Source organism: Onychomys torridus, chromosome 22, assembly GCF_903995425.1.
Source record: "Onychomys torridus chromosome 22, mOncTor1.1, whole genome shotgun sequence".
In the NCBI taxonomy this organism is placed as follows: domain Eukaryota; kingdom Metazoa; phylum Chordata; class Mammalia; order Rodentia; family Cricetidae; genus Onychomys; species Onychomys torridus.
Window position 1 is genome coordinate 22,620,387 of NC_050464.1, and position 20,207 is coordinate 22,640,593.

Here is a 20,207-nt window from a genome sequence, read left to right on the forward strand (position 1 = left end):
AACCCATTACTGTCCTACAGTGCCTTGAATCCTGAGATTCCACGGTATATGCAGGAACATCAACAGCATTCAGCTCAAGGAAAAGAAGGTGTTTACTTGCTCTTCTCATCACTGTGATCAGACAATCAACTTAAGAGAGGGTAAGCTTATCTGGGCTTATAGCTTAAGAATGGACACAGTTAAGCATGGTAGAGAGGGCATGGCCGTGGAAACTTGAGGTGGTGGTTGGCCACATGGCATTCATAGTTAGGAAACACAGACTGGGCAGAAAGTAGCACTTGCCTAGAAAACTTTGTTTTTCTCCTATGACCCCCTTCCTCTCCTGAGACTCCACCTTTTAAAGGTTCCCCAAACAGCACCTGTTGGAAACTAAGTGTTCAAACGCACTAACCTCTGGGGGACTACCTTAGGTAGTGTTCTATTACTGTGAGGAGACACAGTGACTAAGGCAACTTAAAGAAAAAAGCACTTAATTGCGGGCTTACAGCTTCAGAGGGTTAGTCTATGATCATCATGGCGGGCAACGTGGTGGCGGGCAGGCGGGCATGGTGCTCTCATGCTCATTAGCTAAGAGCTCACATCTGATGAGTTTCAGGAGTTTCAGGCATGGAAAGAATGCAAAACCAGGCCTAGTGTGGGCTTTTGAAAGCTTAAAGCCCACCCCTAGTGACGACGTACCTCCTCCAACAGGGGCACACCTACTCCAGCCAAGCCACACCTCCTCATTCTGCCCAAACCTTTCCACGAACTGGGGACCAAGTATTCAACCACATGAGCCTTGGGGAGCTAGTGTCATTCAAACCACCATGGCACATTTCACTTTCAAATCACAATATAAGCTATTTTATAAATGATATAATAAACGTAAAAGCAGCCAGTAACAGTGGAGAGAGCCCAATCGTGGCCTTAAGGATGCACAGAGACTCCTGTTGGGAAAATAAAAAATCCTTTCCCATCAACACAGCATTTACCTACAAACCTAGGAGAGAACACTGGTAACAGTCTTCAGGCATCTCCACCTGGGCCCGATCCATCCTATTCTGTGCGCCCGTGTTCGGTTTTAGGGAAAACCCTGTCACTCTGAATGAGACAGCCTCTCTGTCAGGAATACTTTGGTCAGACAGCTATCACAACATTTAGAAAAGCCAAAGACAGAAAGCATGGTGAAATACCATGAATTCAGAACAGCCATCACAGTCCCGTCTCTTTCCTGCTCATAACCGGGAAGAACTAACTAGGGCATTGATGGAGAGCATTTTCCTCTGGACTGAAACACTCCCCGTAGGAGTCAGGCAGCGAGCTCATGAGACTCGGGAGGTCAAGCAAACGTCGCATGTCTGGGAAAGTTGAAACTTGGAAGTTTGTTTTGTTCTTTTTTTTTTTTTTTATTTGGAGACAGAGTTTCTCTGTGTAGCCCTGGCTGTCCTGGAACTCACTTTGTAGACCAGGCTGGCCTCGAACTCATGGAGCCTGCCTCTGCCTCCTGAGTGCTGGGATTAAAGACATGTACCACCACTACCTCCCCTGCCCCAGCTCTTGGCTCTTGGAAGACTCTTTAAGGCTCCTCCAAGCTGTAGAGAAGCTGTACCCTAGCTTGCTCTCTAATATTGTAAGAAAACGTCATGATCAACAGCAATGCAAGGAGAAAAGGGTTTATTCCAGATCTGTCCAGCTGACTGCAAATTGTACAGAAAGGCCTGGAGTTGGAGCGTTTTTGGAAGGCACCATCTGTGTTAAGGTGGGCTTTGCAGAGATGTGGCTGTTTCTGAGTTGCTGTTCTCCTGTGACCCTTCACTCCCATTAGTAGACCCAAGAAAAACCTATTCGTTCACCATGTTAGACTTTGGTACAATCATTACTTTAGGATGTCATGGGCTCTCTGTCTTGGATGAGAAGGTATGATGCAGCTCCCCAAGCAAAGTCTCACACACAGTTTGCTTTCTATGTTGCTACCTCAGGAGTCCAGAACAGAAAACATAAAATATGTTCTAGGCCATAAAATGAATTCAATTACCTTGTGCCCATGAGACTCTGTATGGTTCCATGTTGAGTTGTTATACATATGCTCCAGAGACACGGTCACACTGTCATCCTTCACAGCACTCCCAAATAGTAAATATATCATCACTACTCTCCACAGCTGAGACTCATGAATCTCTACAAAATTGTTTAGAATTATTCTTTTCTCTTTTTTTTCCTTTCCAGGGAATGTGCCCCTCACAGAATCATATGTTGAATGCTTGGTTCCCTAGCTATAAGGCAAGTGTCATGGCTGGCTCTCACTGTCAATGTGACACAACCTAGAATCACTTGGGAAGAGAGTCTCAATGAGATTAGACAAAGTGTGGGAATGCCTGTGGGAGACAGTCTGATGAATTGGTATGATCCAGCCCACCATGGGCAACACCATTCCCTAGGCATGGAGAGGGTCCTATATTGTCCGAGTAGAAAAACCAAGCTGAGCACATGCACGCAAACAAACATGTACCCACCCATTTTTCTCTGCTCTTGACTGTGGAGGTGAGGTGACCAGTTTTAAATTCTTGCCTTAACTTCCCCCACAATGATAGACTATACACTGGAATTGTAAAATGAAATGAACCCTTTCTCCTTGGTTTCTTTTTCTCAGGGTATTTTACGAGAGCAAGAGAAAGGAAACTATGACAGCAAAGTTCTCTTCAGGAGGTGGAGACTTGACAGAGGACATAAGTCACTAGGGATTAGTCCTTGGGAGTGTATTACACAGGGCACCTTTCTGTCATGCCATATTCTCCCATAATGCTCCACTTCACAATAGACCAAGAAATATGGAGCTGGGGCTGGAGAGATGGCTCAGAGGTTAAGAGCACTGACTGCTCTTCCAGAGGTCCTGAGTTCAATTCCCAGTACCCACATGGTGGCTCACAACCATCTGTAATGAGATCTGGCACCCTCTTCTGTATATATAATAAATAAATAAATCTTTAAAAAAAAAGAAAGAAAGAAAGAAAGAAAGAAAGAAAGAAAGAAAGAAAGAAAGAAAGAAATATGGAGCCAAGGAACCACGGACCATGTTTTACTCTGAAATTGAGATGAAATAAACCTGTCCTCTTTTAAGTTGTTTCTGTGAGGTATTCTGTCATAGTTACTAGAAAAGTAATTAATACAAAGAATGAGAGTTCCTTCAGCATGTGAGGAGTCTATGATGCAGAATTTAGGGCTTGTTTTTGTTTGTACCCAAAACTTCTCATTTAAGGCCAAAAGGACCACAAGGTATCAAGTTGCAAATTGGCTTTATAATCCCAAGTTAGAGCTCTGCAGTTATCATATGAATTATGAGAGCAATAAAAATGAATCTATGACAGCAAAGTTCTCTTCTGTCTTCCCATTCTCTGTCCCCTTTGCACTAGCAGACGTGTGTGTGTGTGTGTGTGTGTGTGTGTGTGTGTGTGTGTGTGTGATTCCTGACCGAAGAAACAATGTGACCAGCTCTTTCAAGATCCTGATGTTACTTATCTGTGATGATGGACTGGAACCTGGAACTATGAACCCAAATCGGCCCTTTCTCCCTTAAGTCGCTTTCATGGGGGTATTTTATCACAGCAACAAGAGGAGAAATGAAAATAAAGAGCTCCACTTGGGAATAGAACTCCATGTTCTCCTGTCTCCTCTGTTTAAACTCTATGTCCCCCAACACCATCCAGATAAAGTCCATAGGGAGGGTGTGCATGCATTCATGTGTGCATCTCAGGCAGAAAGAAATGTGTCTACGGCGATAAATGACGCCGAGGAACTGCACGCTCACTGTTGTCATGTGACTTTCCCTGAAGAGCTATGAAGCAAGCAGCTATGTATCCAAACCAACGCATCATTGACAGACTTAAGAAGCAATGCCGCCCAAGTCTTGCTAGGTGAGCCCATGAGAATATCAGCATCCCTGGAGCTCCCTGCACAGCCTGCAGGCCACTCCACTGAACGTCACTTTCTCGACAATTGCCGGATGGTTTTAGAAGCTACGGGAGGGGCCATATCAGTCTCATAACTTTCTGCATTTCATCTGTTTCATTAAATTCCTGAGCCTTGTCCAGAGGTTTCCTGAATTTTATGGCTGCCTCTTCTTGAGTTTCCTGAGTTCTAGGGATGTCTCTTCCCTCTTCTGGAGGGAATGTTCCAAATAAAAGAAAGTGCCTGTGCCACCTGCTTTTGCATCTGGCCATCTTGCTATGGGCACGGGCAGGCAGGGAAGCAAAGCCACCGCCACTCTGTGGGCTTTCATCCAGGGGAAGACTTCCCTGAACCCATCAGTATCTAATAATCGCCACAGACTATCAGGAAATGCAAGGCACCTGCCCCCTAAGATACCCCTCACTTGACAAGCTCTGGTGGAGGAGTGCAAAGCTTCTAGACACTTTCCAAAAGGATGTTGTGCTGAACCCCAAGTCTCTGTCTCTGCAAGGTACGGTTGCCATGGCAACACTAGCTAATGAATATGTATGCAAATGAGCAAAGAATGTATTCATCATTTGACAGTTGTTCTAACTGCTTTGCTCTTTCTGAGACTTGGAGGGCTGAAGGGTGGGGTATTAGAAAAGTAGGTGTTTGGTAAAACACTGTTTAAGTGTTTGTTTTCAGACCTCATAGGAAGGGGGGGGGCTGTTATTCTTTCATTTTATTTGTATGACATATACATAAAGTGGATTTCTCTGCATCTGTTCTAAGACTAATCAAAACCAAAAGGAAGGGGAAACATGAGGAATGAGACCCTCAGGAAAAATAAATTGCAATGTGTGTATGACAAGCAATGAGCCCAAATTGGGTCCGCTCATTGTTTAGGTCTTAGGCAAGGCCTGAGAGACTCCCAAGCTGTCCTGGAAAAGACCAACAGTATTTGCTTCCTCATTAAGTGACCATGGATATCCATGGGCAGAAAAGAAAAAAAAAAGCTGAAAAGGACCAAACACCAGAGCCTAGCATGTCAGGACACTGGCCTCCCAGAGAAAGGCTAAGAAGGATGCTCTGGTTCTCTGAGTAAGGATACTGAAAAGGAGGCTGAGAAGGCAGTCAGTAGGAGAGGACTTGCTTATCATGGGAAGGAGCAAGATCCTGGTTGAACCATCAGCACTGAAAGAATAAAGGAGGGAGGGAGGGAGGGAGGAAGGAAGGAAGGAAGGAAGGAAGGAAAGAAGGAAGGACAGAAGGATGGAAGTAGAGGGGGAAGGAAGGAAAGGAATAAGCAATGAAGACAGAGCAGAGAGAGTTAGAGATGGAGGAAATAAGGAGAAGAAGAAAAGGATGGAAGAAGGAAGGAAACTATAAAGGAAAATGGGCTTGTGGTTCGAGAGCGGCCTAGGGCTGCACTTTGAATGCTGCACCCACCCCTGGTTCTGGACCATTTTCTCTGCTTCTTGGTCAGCCACCATGTGAAGAATGTCCACCTCAGGTCTCACTGTCAAGAAATCCCACCATGCCTTCACCACTCTGGTGGATGGAACCCTCTACAATGGAGTCAAAGCAACCCCCTCCCCCTCGCTAACCGCTCCTAGGTATTTGGTCAGATTAAGGAGACAAGTAGCTAACACATATTCCAGGTTCAACTGAAGAGTCTGTGGAATCACAAAACTGAGATGGCAGATTTACCAACTCACTCATGTAAAACTCAAGGTACTGACTGGAGCCCAGTAGGACCTGACACTTGAAGTGGGCACTTCTAGACAGAGCCATATCATTAAAACCCCCCAATCTCTGTCATGCTCTGTCAGAAAGCTCCCTTGGGTTGAGGACCAGGAAGAAGCTGTGGCATCACCAGCTTACACAATTGCTTTGTAAGGGGATGACTATTTCTATTGCCTACAGACAAGTTTGACTGTCTCTAATTTCATGGCTCAACTAGTATCAACACATCCCAGGGGGGGCACATTCCCAGGAATAGGACAAAGTTGTCGGGTGCTGATGATACATGTCAGTCTAAACATCCAGGATGGGTGTCCTTATGGATGCCAAGGTGTTAAAGCAAGGATGACGGAGTATGACAGTGGGGAAAGTTTCTCACTAAACAGCACATACCAGGAATTGTTGACTTGAGTAACTAGCATGGAGTCACAATTCTGCTTAAATGCAACATGGCCAACTATAATTAAGATTGGGGCAGCAGGCTGAGGAAATGGGACCATGAGAGATCAGCCCCAAGTGAGCCATTTTCATTGACCTATCATCAAGGCTCAGGGAACATCAGGGAAGAGAAGGCAGGAAGAATGTAAGGGCCAGAAGATGGAGAGGGGTGTCATGAGATGCTGTCTTCTGGACATGGGATGCTGTGCCACTCATGGGCTCACCACAGCTGGAGTTCACTACACAAGATTAAGCCTGTTAAACATTCTAAGAAAGGTCTGGGCATAGTAATGCACACAATTCCAGCACTCAAGATTGAGGGCAGCCTAGTCTATGGAGTGAGTTCCAGGACAGCCAGGGCTACATAGTGAGACCGTGTCTTGAGAAAAAAATAATCTAAGAATGGGGTGTTGGGGGGACTCTTGAAGCTACACCCTTCACTCAGAAGCTACCACCAAATAATAGTTGCTAAAGAAGAAGAGTCATTCTCTTTTGAGAGCATGGCTACTGGTAGATTACCCATGTGCCAATGGATGGCTCCACACCTGTGCACACACATGCAGCACTAACAGGACTAACTGGGTTATTGTTTTTTTCTTATGAAAGAAAGCATTTATTTGGGGATAGCTTACAATTTCAGAGGTTTAGTCCATTATCATCATGGCAGAGAGAATGATGGCATGCAGGAAGACATGGTCTGGAGAAGTAGCTGAGGGTTCTACATCCCTAACTGGGTTATTTTTAAAAGTTAAAACTAGATGAAGACAGGATGTCAGGAGGGTGAACTTGTTGGGGAAAAAAATCTAGGGGAGCTGGAGGGGATAAAAGGGGTAGATATGAAAATATTTAACTGAATCCACATGTAAAATGCTCAAAGAGTTAATAAAAATTAAACATTAAAATACATAAACTAAACTAAAGCTAACCTTTACAGCAAGAAAAAAAATAAAATCGAGATAGCAGAACTATCTGGGCATGGTGGCAGAGAAAGCATTGCTTAAGATTATGGGAATATGAAAGTCAAGAATATCCATTACTATTACACATCCCAAGCAAGACTAAGAGATTCTCCCATCATCCAGATCGAGCGACTCACTATCTTCTGTTTTTATGTTTCATAATAGCTGTATGGTTTCAATATGAAATGTGCCCCAGAAGCTCATGTTTTGAACACTCAGTCCCAGTGCTATTCGGGAAAGGTGGTGACCTTTGAAAGATGGAGTATCCCTGGAAGAAGTGGGGATGAGCTATGAGTTTTGTAGCCTGCAACCCCACTTTCCTGTCCCATCTGTGTTCTTAATGTGGAACTATAACAATCTGTACCCCAACCCCCAATATGATTATCCATACCTCTTCCACTCAAAACTATGAGCTAAAATAACTTTCCTTCTAAGCTGCTTTTTCTCAGGTATTTAGTTAGGTTCAGTGGCAAGAAAACTTCAGGAAAACCATATGTTTCTGAAGATAAATTGAACAGACATTAGTAAACAAAATATTTATGTACTGACTTGAAATTATGAAGTGTTCAGTGGTTGAAGAAATGGCTCAGTGGTTAAGAGCAGGTATTGCTCTTGCAGAGGACCGAATTCAGTTTCCAGCACCAATATGGAGTGGCTCACAATCACCTGTAATTCCAGCTTCCAGGTATTGGATGCCCTCTTCTGGCCTCCATGGGTACTGCACATGCATATACTCACATTGTTAAAAATAAATCTGGGGCTGGAGAGATGGCCCAGTGGTTAAGAGCACTGGCTGCCCTTCCAGAGGACCAGGGTTCAATTCCCAGCACCCACACGGCAGTTCACAACTGTCTGTAATTCCAGTTCCAGGGGATCTGACACCTTCACACCAATGCACATAAAATAAAGTTTAAAAAATAAATAAATAAATCTTTAAGCCAGATGTAGTGGCACATGTCTTTAATCTCAGCACTTAGGAGGCAAAGCAGAAAAATCTCTGAATTCAAAGCTTTTCTGGTCTACATATTCCAGGCCAACCAGGGCTACATAATGAGACCTCATCTAAAAACGAAACAAAAATCTCAAAAACAAAAGAAAGTAGAAAATCCTTAAAATAAATAAATCTTTTTTTTTTTCTTTCTTTCTTTTTTTTTTTTTTTTTCCTACCAAGCACAAGGCCCTGGGCTTGATCCTCATGTCCAAAAAAACAAACAAATAAATAAATCTTTTTTTTTTTTTAGCTACCAAATTGTTCGTGTATGTGTGCACGTATGTTTGCACATGAGTGTTCTCTTTAGGTTGAATTCAGATTCACAATCTACCTGTTTCAACATCCCAAGTGATGGAATTACTGGTATATGCTACCACACACGGGGATAATGAATACTTTTAATGAATAACTGTCCTAGTTTGCTTCTGTGTTGCTGTGATAAAATACTATTCAAATCTAGCCTGAAGAGGGGCATGTTTATGTCATCTTCCCGTTAACAGACCACCATCAAGAGAAGTCACGGCAGGAACTCAAGGCAGGAACCTGGAGGCAAGATCTGAAGCAGAGACCATGGAGGAATGCTGCTTACTGGCTTGCACAGCTACCTTCCTTAATGCAGCCCAGGGACAGAGCCATGGTAGGTTGGGTCCTCCAACACCAATTAGTAATTAAGACAATGCCTCAGTCGGGCCCACAGGCCAGGCTGATGGAGGCAATTCCTTTGTTGAGATTTTCCTCTTCCAGGGGCATGAAACTGATGACTAAGACTAACTTTAACAGTGACTCACAGAGGGATTCTGTCACTTCACAGATACTTTTTCCTGTGACCCAGTCATGTTCTGTTTCTCATGATCTCAGTGGTTTGCCTCAAAATTGACCCCAAAATGAATTTACTCACCATAAAAACAAGCAAGCTCATGCATAATCAACATCGGATAAATGGTTTTCAATGGAATAGAACTGAATGAAATTCACCACTCGGGCAGTGGTGAACCCAAGACAAAAATACAAATAAATAAACGAAGCCTCCAGACATATCAAGAGACAAAATAAATTCTCAGACTCCTATCATATAGTGAGAATGGCATAGAATTTAGAGGGAGCAGATATTAATCAGGAAGGAGGAAGACAAATTCTCTGCTTGGCTCAAAGAGGAAACCTAGAGCTGAAGAGATGGCTCAGCAGATATGTGTGGTTGATGTGCAAGCATGAAGACCCAAGTTTGAATCCCCAGAACCCATATAAAAAGTAAAGCATAGGGGCTGGAGAGATGGCTCAGTAGTTAAGAACTCAGGTCCTTGCAGAGGACCTGAGTTCAATTCCCAGCAACCACATGGTGGCTTCCAACCATCTGTAATGAGATCCGGTGCCCTTTTCTGACTGGCATGCAGGCAGAACACTGTGTACATAATAAATAAATCTTTAAAAAAAAAAAAAAAAAAAGTAAAGCATAGCTGTGTGTGACTTTAACCCCAGCATTGGGATGTGGAGACAGATGGATCCTAAGAACTCACTGGCCAGCCAGCTTAGCTCAAACTGTGAGTTTCTAGTTTAGTGACAGACTGTCTTAAGCCAATGAGGTGGAGAACAACAGAGGAAGACACCCAGCATCCTGCTCTGGCCTCCACATGCATGCACATGGACATAGGCACTCATATATACACATGTATGTATCTCTCTCTCTCTCTCTCTCTCTCTCTCTCTCTCTCTCTCTCTCTTTCACACACACACACACACACACACACACACACACACACACACACACACCACTCCAAATTCTCTTAGGAAAGGTGAATCTTTGTTCTCTAACCACAGGAGAACACAGGACCATTTGGAAGAGAGGGGGGTTACATTATAAAATTGTGAGCAGGTAAGCGGGGGTGTGGGCCATGGGCTACTGGATCTATTATTGCAGAGAACTTTCTTCCAAGCCAGTTTGGCTGACTCCAGATGACCAACTTGTCTTGTCGAAACCACTAAAGATGTAGAAAGCGGTCAAAAGTTATCCTGTAAGTCTTGAAAATACCACAACTTTATGCCCCAGAGAAACCTGCAGGGGCCATAGCAGCTGCTCTGAGGACTGAGATTTGAGGGAAGTGAATGAGGGAATATAAAGCCCACAGGGACTCCAAGGCAACCATTCTCCACATCTATAAAGTAATTCAGTGCTGTGTGTGTGTGTGTGTGTGTGTGTGTGTGTGTGTGTGTGTGTGTTTCAATGGTGACTGAACCTATCCTTGTGTATATTAAGCTAGCACTCTGACAATTACCTCCAACCTCAGCCCTCTTTTTACTTTGCATTTTCTACACTTGCTCAGGCTGATCTTGAACTTGGGATGCTCCTGCCCCGGGCCACTGAGTATCTAGGATGACAAGCTGAGGTAGTTTTCAACATGACTGCTCTGCCAATTCTTCAAGGATGGTTCACGAATGTTATGTCACTGCTCACGATGCTGCAACCAGAGATGAGACAGAACCAGCCTGAGTATAGGAAGGACTTATTTGTACTCATGGTTTTAGGCTAGACAGTCCATCATGGTGGGGAAGGCATGGAGAGAGGACAGCTGACTTTACCCTTTTTGTCTCTTTTTGTTTAGTTGGGGACTCCAGCCCAGGGGACAATGTCACCTACATTCAGAGTTGGGGTGGTAGGAGGATTTTTTAATCATCTGTCAACTATCCCTGGAAACACCCCTGTAGATACATATGAACATGCCTTTTATTAATGCCCTAGGCATTTGTGTATGTGTATGTGTGTGGACATGTGTGTGAAGATACACACAGGTATTGTGTGTAGGTACATTTGTGTATATGTTTGTGTGGTGGCCAGAGGATCATCTCCAGTGTTGTTCTGCAGGAAGCCATACACATTGGCTGGCTTTTTGTTGTTGGAGGGAGGTGTGTGTGTGTGTGTGTGTGTGTGTGTGTGTGTGTGTGTACCTGCCCCTCTGTCCATCTGTCTGTTTTGAGACAGGGCCTCTCACTTGTACTGAAATGTGCCGATCTGATTAGGCTAGTTGGCCAGGGGACCCCAGGAATCCACCTGTCTCCGCCTCCACAGTATTCATAATACAAGTGCGTGGTACCATGCCTGGCTTTTTAATGTGGCCTCTGAGGATCAGACCAACGTCCTCATGCTTGAGAAGCAAGGGCTTCACTGACTGAGCCACACACACACCCCCATGCACCCCTAGGCATTTTTTTAAATGCAATCAATTTGACAATCAACACAATCCATCACAAGGTAAAAACGAGGAGTGAGGTCCAAGGTCCAAGAAAGAACATTTCCAGTAAAAAGCCAAAGAAAGCCCTGGGCAAAGCACAGAAGCTTTTGAGTTTTTAATTATGAATAACAGTTTAGAACACGCAAGACACGTGCACACATGTATACACACACACACACACACACACACACACACACACACACACACACACACACGTCAGTCTCGGTACTGACAGCCAACTGGCTACAGACCAGGAGAGTAATTCCAGACCCTTCCCGCCCGTCTTCCATTCGACCCTCTGGGACCGTCTGGCTGAGCCTGTGTGGAGGACATCCAACGAGTTTCCCTATCCAAAGAGGCTACTGTTCGAAGGCTGCCAGCCCGGCACCCTGCTGCCTGGGAGCCCCTGATGAAAACCATATGTGACGATTTGGCCCACACAGACTAGCTCAGTCAGTTCCAGCGAGGCCTCATGCTCAAGGCATGACCTCATTGCCGGGCAAATCAGCAGGCACTCCAGAAAAATATGGTGTGGGTGGGGGTACAGATTTGCTCTTAATCATGTCCATATTTCCGGCTGTCTCAGATGTCGGGGTCTAGAGCCAGAGGGATGTGGTCATCTTACACTATGAAACCTAGGCCCAAACATTCACTTTTATCTGTGTGTGTGTGTGTGTGTGTGTGTGTGTGTGTGTGTGTGTGTTCAGAGGTCTACCTCTACCTCAGCTGTTGCTCAAATACCATCCATCTTTTCTTTTCCTTTCTCTCTCTCTCTCTCTCTCTCTCTCTCTCTCTCTCTCTCTCTCTCTCAACAGGATCTCTTGCTATATGCATCCAAGTAGGCTAGGCTGACAGGCCAGTGACCCCCAGGGATCCATCTGTCTCTGTGTCCTCAGTACTGGGATTACAATTGTGCACCACTGTATGTACCATTTTAGTTTTGTTTCATTTTTAATGGGTTCTCAGGATTGAACTCAGGTGCCTATGCTTGCCTGGTAATCACTTTTTCTTAATGGTCTCTCATCCCAGCCCCTTTAAAAGTTACAATTTTTAACTGAACTACGAACACTTAATAAATCAGGACCAATTAGAGTTTATCCTGTAAACACAAATTTTAGGCAAGTGCATTAATGACCTCACTATCTCCCCAGCCCTTTCTACTTTATTTTACTTATTTTTTAATGTGTCTTTTGGCATCACCCCCATAAAAATATCTGCCGTTCCACATGCTCCACCTCAAAGAGGAACATATTCAGAGTCAACCTGGGACCAAATTGCTATGGTGGATACTCAGGTCCAGAGTGAGGAGGGACGAATATAAAACTACATTCTAATTTCTTAAAAGCAGATTGGCTCAAAGGGCCTCATTAAGAGAACAGTCAATCCATCCATCTCCAGAACTTGGCAGCCCAGAAACTTCCTGTCCCAGCTTTAGTAATAAAATGCCCGAAGACACACATTTCCCCCTCCAACTGGGCATTTAAAAAAAAAAAAAACAAAAAAAAACTTTACCCCTTTCACATTTAGTCATTATTCTCATGTAGTTAGCAGTACATTTTTTCCAGAAAAAAAAATTGAATTTTCAAGGAAGCTTGTGCCTTAAAAAAAAAATTAATGTAGTTACTTGCACATGATACAGCCAACAACATTGGCCAACAATCGTATGGGCAGCACTGACTGGACTCTGGGGGACGGAGAGGGGACACAAAGGGAGGAGGGTGACACGTCAGGCTATAGGGGAGGAATGGGAGGGGCAAGGTGGAGCACCTGTGATCAAGGTGTCTTGTGTGCATGTGTGACATTGTCGGAAAATAAATAAGATACTCTACTAACGTAAGAGCAAAATAAATAAGGGGCTACAGAGACGACCTGGTGGTTAAGAGCACGTGTTGCTCTTGAGGAACCTGGCGTTCAGTTTCCAGCACCCACATGGTGGTTCACACCCACCTGGAACTCCACCTCTTAGTGGACTGGATACCCTCGTTTGACTCCCTGGGCACCATATCTAAGAGGGAGCTTCTAGATTCGGTTAACTGAGGCAGGAAGACACATCCCAGATGTAGGTGACACCAACCCCACAGACTGGGGTCCTGGATTGAGTAAAAAGGAGAAAGGGAGCTGAGTGCCAGCGTTCATCTCTCTTTGCTCCCTGACTGTGGATGCCATGGGACCAGCCGCCTCCATATTTCCCCAACAGGGTGGACTGTGAGCCAAAATCAAAATAAATTCTTCATTCCTTCAGTTGCTTTTATAAGGTATTTCTATAAGTAAGACACACACACACACATGCATACACACACACACACACAGACACACACACACATGCATACACACACACACACACACACACACACACACACACGGACACACACACACACGGACACACGGACACACGGACACACAGACACCTTTCCAAATAGCAACTTGCACAATACTAGGGCAAAGACCTTGACTCAAAACAAAATTCAAAAAACAATTAAAAACCAATAAAACTATCTTAATTTCACAAACAGAGGTATTGGTTAAAATGTTTCCCCTGGCAGAGTATGTTAATGTACCCCTATAATTCTAGCACTTAAGGATCTAAAGCAGCAGAATTGCCCTAAGTTCAAGATTAGGTGGTACTTACAGCAAGATTCTGCCCAATAAATAAATAAACAAACAAAAATAAATAACTCCTCCCAAATTATTTTTTGTGTGAGTTTGTGTCTGTATGGAGATATGTGCACATGAGTTACAGGTGGTTCTGGGCTGCCCAGTGTGGATGATGGTGGGCACCAAACTCAGGTCCTCTGCAAGAGCAGCAAGCATTCTTAACTGCTGAGCCACCTCTCTGGCCTGAAGAATTTTAAAAGACAACACCACCTTCTTAGATCTAGAAACATTGATACTCAATAACTTTTTAGTAAGGCAAGTTCCTTGGTGTGTTGCCTGTAGTCAGTCCTATGACTCCAGAGGCTGAGGCCTAAGGGATCACCATGAACTTGAGGCCAGCCAGGGATATAATGTGACAAGACCCTGTCTCCAGGAAAAAAAAGACAAATTAAAATAAAATAACAAAGGATGAAGTAGGAAACTGTCCTTGGGGGTGGGAGGCTGAAAACAGGATGAGAGTAAATAGAAAAGAGGTTTTGATGCAGGCTCTTGGCCCCAGCATTTCAGAACTATTGCTACAATAGAAAACATCATCTCATCCGGCCTGCAGAGACCCAGCAAGTCACCATCCAGAGAGACTGTTCAGACAATGCACATTCCTGATACAGCAGCTCTGTGCTGAACCAAATAAATGAATAAATAAATAAATGAATGAATAAATGAATAATGAAAAAAAAACAAAAACAAAAACAAAAACAAAAAACACCCAACCATCCACAGCTGTATTTTATTCACCACATGTTCTTCATTGTCACTGTCCTCCTAACACATCATGCAAGGGAGCAGGAGAAAGCCGAACTTAAAACTGGCATAGAGACCATGCAAGTAGGCCCCTACCAGATTATTCTGATTTCCTTTATGTTGCAGTGATTAAACACAAAAACAAAGCACTCTGATCAAAGGCAGTTTAGGGGTGGAAACAGTTTGTTCATCTTACACTATCAGGTCACAGTCTGTCGTGGAGGAAGCTCAAAGCAGGAATGTGAAGGCAGGTATTTTAGTTACTTGTCTTTGGCTGTGACGAGACACTGTGAACAAAAGCGACCTTTGAAAGAGTTTGCCTGGGCTTATGGTTCTAAGGGATAAGAGCCCATCATGGTGGGAAGACATGGAAGCCAACAGATGAAGTACGGGAGCAGGAAGCTGATCGATTATATCTTGAACCACAAACAGGAAGCAGAGCGAACTGGAAATGGGGCAGAGCTATAAGCTTTTAAAGCAGATCCCAAGTGATGTTAAGTCTTCCAGCAAGGCTCCAACCTCCTCAAGGTGCTAAAACCTCCCCAAACAGCACCACCTACTAGGGACCAAGTATTCAAATATGTGAGCCTATCGGCATCATTTCTCATTCAAAGCACTGTTAACTGGACAGCTTACTATCCCACAAAGAAAACTGTGACTCTGCAGTCACCTTCCCTCAACCTCCAAATAGTTGGAATGACAGGACCTGTACCAACAGGCCCAGCTGTGACAATTGTCTTTTTATCTGGCTTATTGTGCTGTTTCTTCCTAACTCAAACACTTCTTTCTGGTGGGAGGCTATTAAGACCCAGGAAATAAACAAAACTTACAAGTCTCAGGAAGTTCCTGAAACTCAACAAGATTTACAAGGTACTCCCACAACATTATACAAGCAGTAACAACTGCAGAAGAAAGGAGAATCTCCTACCAGCTTTGCTGCCTGTTAAGTAGTGGTGACAACTTAAGCACCTAGGGTGGAGCAATGTTTTGGGGACCAGGAGGACAGCTCAGTCAATAAAGTACAGGTCACCAGAATGAAAGTTTTAAAAAAGTAAAGCCACGGGCATAGAAGCACATTTTTGTAATCCCAGCACTGGAGGAGTAGAGACAGGAGGAACCCATAGGGGATGGTCCCCAGTCATGAATCCTAAGTCCTAATGAAAGACCCTGTCTCAAAAACTAAGGTGGGTGGTGCCTAAGACACTCAAGATTGATCTCCGACCTCTACACATACATGCTCAAATGTGCTCATATACCCACATGTGCAAACCCATGTATACATATGTGCAAACATACACAAGCTGCCTTTAAAATGGGAGATAGGCGCCAGAGAGGTGGGTCAGTGGTTAAGGGCTTGTCCCCCAAGCATGAGTGCCAGAGTTTGAATCCCCAGGAACCACATAAAATATGCATGGGTGCTGTAGCCTGTAATTCTAGACTCTGAAGGTGAAGATGGGATTCCCATGGCACGTGGCTAGACTAGGTATGTTAGGAGCTCTGGGTTTGATTCAGAGACCCTGCCTCAGTGAACAAGGTAGAAGAGCAGTCAAAGATGATTCCAAACATCATCCTGAAGCCTCCACACACATGCACATGCACACATGCAAACATACACATACATGCACGTCACATGCATGGAAATGGAAAGGTAAGATTTATATTATTTATAAGTCTCTTTGTGTGTGTCCGTGCATGCATGCGTGCATGCGTGTGTGTACACATTAGTGTAGCTTCTGACAGAGGTCAGAGATGTCAAGTCTTCCTAGGGCAAGAGTGATAGATGATGGGGAGCCATCCAACATGGGTGCTGAAAACAGAACCTTAGTGGAAGAGCATGTGTTTCTAACCACTGAGCTCTCCACCCTTGAAAATGGGAAAATAAATAAAATCAAATGAGAGGAAGGAAAGGGGAGTCTAGTTATTCCACCAATGAAATCAGCTTCATCTATTCCTGTAACTGTCCCAAACCATCCCCGCTCACACGGTCCTGTCAGGACGAACACAGATCAAGTTTAAGTTTCCATTCCTAAATTGTAAACTGAGCTGGGATTGTACACATCCCAAGCCAGGGAACGAGGTGGGAGGCACAGCTTGGTGGTACTACACAGGTCTCACCATCCATGTCCAGACGCTGCATGATGATAGCCAGCTCCACTTCACTCGGCATGTACCCCAAAGAGCGCATGGCCATACCCAGCTCCTGCTTGGAGATGAAGCCATTCCCATCTCTGTCCAGAACACGAAAGGCTTCTCGGATTTCTGCAAGGAAGAAGCAGAGAAAGTCCACCAGTCACGTGACCACCTCATGGCACTCAAACCACAGGTAACTAACAGGTATTGTCTTGCTGTACCAGTAGGAGGCTTGCTGTTCATCTTGTTGCTGGGACTAGCCACGTGATAAAAAAAAAAAAAAAAAAAAAAATTTAAGAAAGAAAGAGGGTGGCAATGAGGCTCAGTTGATAGAGTGCTGGCCTACCACACATGGAGCCATAGGGTTCCATCACCATCACTGAATAAACTAGGCATACCCAGTAGTAATCCCAGCCCTCAGAAGGAAGTGGGGAGGCAGTGGGACCAGATGGTCAAGGCTACCCTAGGCTACCTAGCAAGGTAGAGGCCACGCTGAGCTACATGTAACCCTGTCTCAAAATAATAAATAGGCAGATGGATAAATAAGGTGGAGAAATGATTGAGGAAGAACCCTGAAGTCAATCTCTAACCTCAAAATGTGTGCCCCCTCCACATACATGATTACACACACACACACACACACACACACACAAATAATTATAAAATAAAATGTGAAAAGAGAGGGGAAGAAAGAAAGGGCCAGGAAAAGAAAGGAGGGAGAGAAAGAGATGGGAGAGAAAAAAGAAAAATAAGAGGCAGACAGCCCTAAACATCTGCACACACTGCAGTAGGCACAGTCGGGTGGGGATCCCAGCAGAAAATTGCCTCGGTGGAGGGAGCGGCTGTGTGAGTTTTGTAGAAATGACAGGGTCAGGGGGAAAGAGTGTGAGCGTCCCCCTGCTGCCGCTGCTGACATGCAGTGTTTAATAACCTCAGAGGACAGGAGGTGAGAATCCCGCTGTTTCTATTTCATCCCCCTAATCTGCAGTTGTTTTATGACTATAAACAGCCCCAGCTCAATACGAATGTCACAGAGGTTTGAAACGACTTTAATCTCTCTCTCCCTGGCCTGGAAAAGAACTCAGCTCTGCTATGGCTAGGCTCCATTTCAAATGGCAGGAAGTCTCCCACTCTTTACTTTGGGTTATACCTACTCTCTGCACCCCCAGAGCCTCCAAAGCTGGCAGTCTTAGGTCGACTGGACATTTCCCACCATGTCCCCTCCCCACATGCAAGGCATGAGAAATTTAAGATCAGAGTTTAAAGAAGAGAGGTCCATCCCGTGTATCCAAAGAAGGCTGGATCTGCATGCAGCAGCTTGGAGTTGCTCCAATAAATCCAGCATAGGGAGGCAGCCGAGTAGGCACAGTGGTTAAGAGTATGGGCTGCTCAAATGTGAGCACCCGAGTCCATGATATTTGCCTCCCAGTCCCAATAATTTCATTCAACCTTCAGCTCCCTCCAAATACATAACTCAACTCTTCATGAAGGTAGTGTAATACTGTCTTGTGTCTATGTACTACATTTCCTTTATCTTTTGTAGATGCACATAGAGACCGGGTCACTATTCAAGCTATTGTGACTAGTGGTCCACAGACTTCGATTTTCATCCCTTTGGGCAGATACCCAGGAGTACTAATGCTAGATCATAAGGTAAGTTATGAATATGTGTGGTGGGAGGAACATGCGCACACGGGTGCCGTAGGAGGACCAAGGGAGCACCAGATCAGCTTGAGCTCTGGGCTCTGGGACTCAAAGTTGGGTCTTCCAGAAGAACTGTATGTGTTCTTAACCACTGAGCCATCCCCCCACCCCCACCCCGAACTGTTGTCTTTCATTTGTGGAAGACCTTCCATATGGATTTCCACAGTGCCTGCAACTGTTTACATTCCCACCAACCCACCTCCCTCTTATCTGAACATTTGCATTGGATTTGGATTTGGACCACCCAGACCATCCAAGAGAATCTCACATTTCAAGATCCTTAACTCGATCACGCCAAAGAATTCTTTCCAAGAAGCATTTGGAATTCCAGGGGATTTGGACTTGGCATCCCTAGGGCTCCTTCCTGGGTGATTATAGTCTTCCATCCTGAGATTCTTCCTCAAACAACTTCCTTTCTTTCCTCCTGCCTCCCCAAAGACACACTCATCCTTAGAGGTCACTTCTAATTTCCTTTCTGTTGCCGTCACAAAGCGCCCTGACCAAAAGTAATGTAAAGGAGGAAAGGGGTTTGTTTGGGGTCACTGGTCAAGGTCAAGGTCCATCACTGCATTGAAGTCAAGGTGAGACTCCAGCAGCTGGACGTGTCCACAGTCAAGAGCACAGAGAAGCAAATGCACCCAGGCTACCTCCCTGCTACCTATGATTAGCTGGCTCTCTCCAGTCTCCTATAGCTCAGGGTCCAGCCCATGCCATGGTGCCACCCACAGCAGGCTGCGTCTTCCCACATCAATTAACAATCAGCAATCAATTACCAAGTAACACTCCCCCCCAGACACGCCCACCAGCCAACTTCATCTAGATGAGTCCTCCCCAAGACTCTTCGCAAATGATTCTCTTGTTGCGTACGATTGATAGTTAAAAACCAGGCGGCTTACATAGATTCCAGAAAAATGTCTTCGCTGGCCACAGCTATGCCAGTCTCTCAATCTGCTAACTATTCAGCAAGCCATTCACCCCTTTCACATGACATCCGGCATGCCCCAGCACTGTATGGAGGCAAAAATAGAAGAATGACTGAGGCTTGCTGGCCACCAGCCTAGATGCAAGAGCAGTGAGAGACCCTGTCTTAAGAGAGAGTGACAGAGCAAGACACCCACCCAAATTTTCTGGCCTCTGTGCATATGCACAGGCATGCACACCAGTGCGTGTGCAATGTGCACACACGTACACACACACAAAGTAAAGAAAAGAAAGAAATTATGTTTTCTCTCAACTGTCTTATCACAGACTTCTTTCATCTCCACGTATCCCCCACTCATACTATAGGGGGTGCTAGATAAAGAGCTAGCAGACTAATTACTGCAAATGCACCAGTCCCAACAGATTCAGTACTATAGGACTAGAAAGCTGGAGAGATGGCTCAGTGGTTAAGATCATTGGCTGTTCCTGTAGAGGACCTGGGTTCAAGTATCCACATGGCAGCTCACAACTGTTTGTTATCCCAGTTCCAAGAATCTGATACCTTCTTTTGGCCTCTGTGGGCACCAGGCATACAAGTGGTGCACAGATACACACACAAGCAAAGCACCATACACATTAAATAAAACTAAATAGGATTAAATTAAAAATAATAAAAGAATTATGGGGCTGGAAAGATGGTTCCACGGTTAAAAGTGCTTGCGGCTCTTGCAGAGGACCCAAGTTCAACTCCCAGCACAGAGGTTGGATGACTAACAACCACCTATAACTCTAGCT

General features: G+C 44.7%; 1 protein-coding gene across 4 annotated transcripts in view; it reads right to left on the reverse strand.

The window, feature by feature from the left end:
• The window catches only part of Caln1 (calneuron 1), a 449,719-nt gene that overhangs the window by 210,652 nt on the left and 218,860 nt on the right, over window positions 1-20,207 (reverse strand). For all 4 annotated transcript variants that reach the window (XM_036171756.1, XM_036171759.1, XM_036171757.1 and 1 more), the window contains one exon: window positions 16,773-16,916. In XM_036171756.1, the coding sequence (XP_036027649.1) occupies window positions 16,773-16,916 (144 nt within the window). The remainder of the gene's footprint in view (window positions 1-16,772; window positions 16,917-20,207) is intronic.